The following is a 3,612-nucleotide window of genomic DNA, read 5'->3' as shown; positions in this document are numbered from 1 at the left end:
CATTCCCCTAGTGCGTGATTTCTCACTTTCACTCTCATTGTCTCTCTCCAGCAAGCACACATACTCTATGGCAAAAATTTAAAAATAAAAAAGGAAGAAGGAGTGAGAAAGGGACCAGCAGGTGGCATGGTGGTTGGGACACTGAACTCCCACATGGCCAACCATGGTTTGAGTCCCAGATCTGGCAACTTGCTTTCTCACGCCCCTCTTTCTCTCTCTCTCTCTCTATCTCTCTCTGGTCGAATTAAATAACAAAAATAAATAATTTTTTTTTTTTTTTTAAAAAGGGAACCAGCAGTTAGCGTAATGGCTATGTCGTTGAACTCCCACGTAGGAGACCGCAGTTCGCGTCCCGGACCCGGTGGCTGAAAACTCACACCGGGCGCGTGTGCGTGCGTGCCCAAGATCTTGAGAGGAGAATGGAGGAGAAGGGATTGTGGCGTGACCATCCCCCCTGGGGGGTGATTTCTCGAGAGCTTTCTGTCTCTATTTCTCTCTCTGTCTGTCTGGCGAGCGCACGCGCCCTATAGCGGAAAAAACCTCTCCAAAAAGAAAAAAAAGAAAAAAAAAGAAGAAGGAGGAAAGAGTAAGAACTCTGTCAAGAATAAAGGTGGTAGATGAATTAAGGCCGTCAATAGGCCCTGGTCATCCAGGGTTCGTCCCTTTACCCCTGACAGAAACCCCAGGGAGCTCCGTCTTGTTCATGGTTGTAGAAGTGAAGGACAGTGGGACTTCAGTGAAGGGCATGTCTAAGCACAGGCATTCAGGGCCCAAGCTGCCCGCTTGCCCCACCCGGGCTGTCCACTAAGGCCGAGCCCACTTCCCATCATGTTGACAAGATTAAGATGGTAGCAAAGTTGCCATCCTCTACCCTGCTTAGAACACGGCCTTATGCGTGACCACATGTGCCTTATGGGATTTTGAGCCACACAGGTGTCTAAGCCATGCAATAAGAGAGGACAGGAACCAGCAGGTGGTATGGTGGTTAAGGTACTGGATCCCACATGATCAGCTGTGCAGTTCAAGTCCCCAGCCCTGCAGCTTGAAAAACATCCCAGGCACGTGTGGCCCAGATCCAGAGAAGAGAACGAAAGAGAAGGGATTGTAGCATGACCATCCCCCCTGGGGTTTGATTTCTCACTTTTCTTCCCTCTCTGTAAGTGCATACACCCTATAACAAAAAAACTAAAACTAAACAAACAAACAAACAAAAAAGTAAAGGATCAGCAGGTGGCATAATGGTTACGGTGCTGGACTCGGAGTCCCGGACCCAGCAGCTTGAAACTCCTGCTGGGCGCATGTGCTGATGTGCCCAGAATCCTGAGAAGAGGGAAGGGATTGCAGCATGACCATCCCCGCCGGGGGATGATTTCTCATTTTGCCTCTCTCTCGTCTTGTCTCTCTCTCCATTGAGCGCATGCACCCTATTGCAGAAACTTAACTAACTACATAAATATAAATAAATAAAATAGCATAGGACAAAATAGAGCCACCTGTAAATAAGACAAACCCCGCTGGGGGCTACATGCTCTTCTCACTGACTGTCCATCCCCCGAGGTGGCAGTTAGGTCTCATGAGCACTGGGGCAGCCAGTTACCCCAGGAGGCAGGCAGGCCTTTGCAGCCCTGACTCTCATCTCTTTTCTAGGGCACTGTTCCTGCTCAGCAAGGGCATGGTAAGTCGGGCACAGGTGGAATGGCTGGGTGTGTCAAGGCCAGCCCCTCCGGCACGGCAGAGAGCTCCCAGGGAGACGGTCCCTGTTCCCCCAGCAGATTCAAAAGTGGAATTCAAATTCCAGGTTGTGGGGTTTGTGCTGAGGAAGGGACCTCATTCGGAGCTACGTGGGCCCCCATTTCCAGCCTGGCTTTGCCCCCCGGGGTGGCGGCAGTGGTCCCACAGCGGTCAGGTGGACAGCAGCCCCGTGCGCCTGGGAAGGCCGCCGCAGCCCACGCTGCACCTGTCCTCACAGCTGCTGCTGATGGAGCGCAAGCTGCAGGAAGTCCACCCACTGCTGACCCTCTGCGGCCAGATCGTGGAGAACTGGCAGGGGAACCCCATCCAGAAGGAATCGCTGCGGGTCTTCTTCCTGGTGCTCCAGGTCACCCACTACCTGGATGCCGGACAGGTGCGTGCACTTCTCTCAGGAGAGCTGCAGGGGGACAGGAGGGCATGGGCAGCACATGGGGCAGTGGGCCTCTGCTAGAGTTAACTTCGTCGTCGTCTTGTTGCCGGCAGTGCTCTTCCCCCTACCACACACCTGCACACACACACACACCCCCACCCTGTCCTGCCCTCACATCGGGAGTGTAGCCTCACATATACTCAATGTGCAAGCACCAGGAGGCCTCTGAGGGCAGTTTGAGAAATACAAGAAAGTAGACCAAGGCTTCTGGCACGGTGCCTGACACTCAGCGGGTGTTCAGGCAACATCCGTCCACCTCCGCCCCTGCCGATGAAAGCTCCGTGAGGCTCACAGAGGGATTGACGGAACCAGCTGTAACCCTGCTGTGGTTGAGGAGCCGCTGGAGTTGAGCACCTCGTTCCTGGGCTTTCAGGGGTCGGGGCTGCCCTGTCCACCTCCACTTTGGCCCCATCGCAGTGGGATGACTGCAGGCTGCAGGCCACAGTGATGCCTGGCAGCAGGGAGACCCCGGAAAGCACCGTGCAGGCCTCCTTGACCTGGGACTTGCTCAGCTCCCCCACCCATGCCCAGCTTACCCTATTGGGCCGTGTCACACTCAGGCCATAGGACCAAAGAGACTGCAGGCACCTGTTCTCACAGGGTGCCGGGGCCATGGAGGTAGCCTGTGTGTGGGGCCTCCAGGGAAGGCTCCCTGGTGCAGACAGGCCAGTCCAAGGGCCACAGCTCCTGCTGGACTAGGGCCGGGGAGGCCACTTCCCACCCCTGAGGTGCCCCAGCCTCCTCCTGCCCTCCCCTCTGGCTCAGGAAGGCAAGGCCAGGTGGAGCAGGGTTGGTGGACAAGCCTCTCCAGGGCTCTGGTGGCAGCCCAGCACTGGGGTGTGGGAGGACTTCCCACAGGAAGGGGAGGTGGACACTCTCCATCCAAAGGGTGGAACAGGTGGGGGTGCAGGGCAGGAGCGGGCAGGTACTCAGGTGTGGGTGCCGCCCGCCCAGGTGAAGAGCGTGAAGCCATGCCTGAAGCAGCTGCAGCAGTGCATCCAGACCATCTCCACGCTGCACGACGACGAGATCCTGCCCAGCAACCCCGCTGACCTCTTCCATTGGCTGCCCAAGGAACACATGTGTGTGCTCGTCTACTTGGTGAGTCCCCGGGGCCGGGCCGGGCCGGGCACGTGGCGGGGAGAGGGCCCCGGTGACCGCTGCCATCTGGTCTTGTCTCCAGGTGACCGTGATGCACTCCATGCAGGCCGGCTACCTGGAGAAGGCGCAGAAGTACACGGACAAGGCCCTCATGCAGTTGGAGAAGCTCAAGAGTAAGCGTTGGGCCAGGCCTGTGGCTACGGCGCCCCCTGCTGGGAGGCTGCCAGCTGCCTGTGCTGGACACAAGTGACCCTGAGGACCATCACCAAGCAGTCCCTGCCTGCGGCTGGGGAAAAAGCCCTGGCTGCGCGCGGGAGTTGGTCGCCCAC

General features: G+C 57.0%; 1 protein-coding gene across 3 annotated transcripts in view; it reads left to right on the top strand.

Moving 5' to 3' along the window:
• MAU2 (MAU2 sister chromatid cohesion factor) overlaps positions 1 to 3,612 on the top strand; it is a gene marked incomplete at its 5' end in the record, with an annotated part of 55,291 nt that overhangs the window by 27,921 nt on the left and 23,758 nt on the right. For all 3 annotated transcript variants that reach the window (XM_006147153.2, XM_014587308.2, XM_014587307.2), the window contains 4 exon segments: positions 1,648 to 1,675; positions 1,970 to 2,125; positions 3,137 to 3,283; positions 3,366 to 3,456. In XM_006147153.2, coding sequence (XP_006147215.2) covers positions 1,648 to 1,675; positions 1,970 to 2,125; positions 3,137 to 3,283; positions 3,366 to 3,456 — 422 coding nt within the window.

Source organism: Tupaia chinensis, unplaced genomic scaffold (assembly GCF_000334495.1).
Source record: "Tupaia chinensis unplaced genomic scaffold, TupChi_1.0 Scaffold000201_1, whole genome shotgun sequence".
NCBI classification, from domain to species: Eukaryota; Metazoa; Chordata; class Mammalia; order Scandentia; family Tupaiidae; genus Tupaia; species Tupaia belangeri.
Note: the sequence above shows the minus strand (reverse complement) of the source record. Positions and strands in the feature narration are given on the sequence as shown.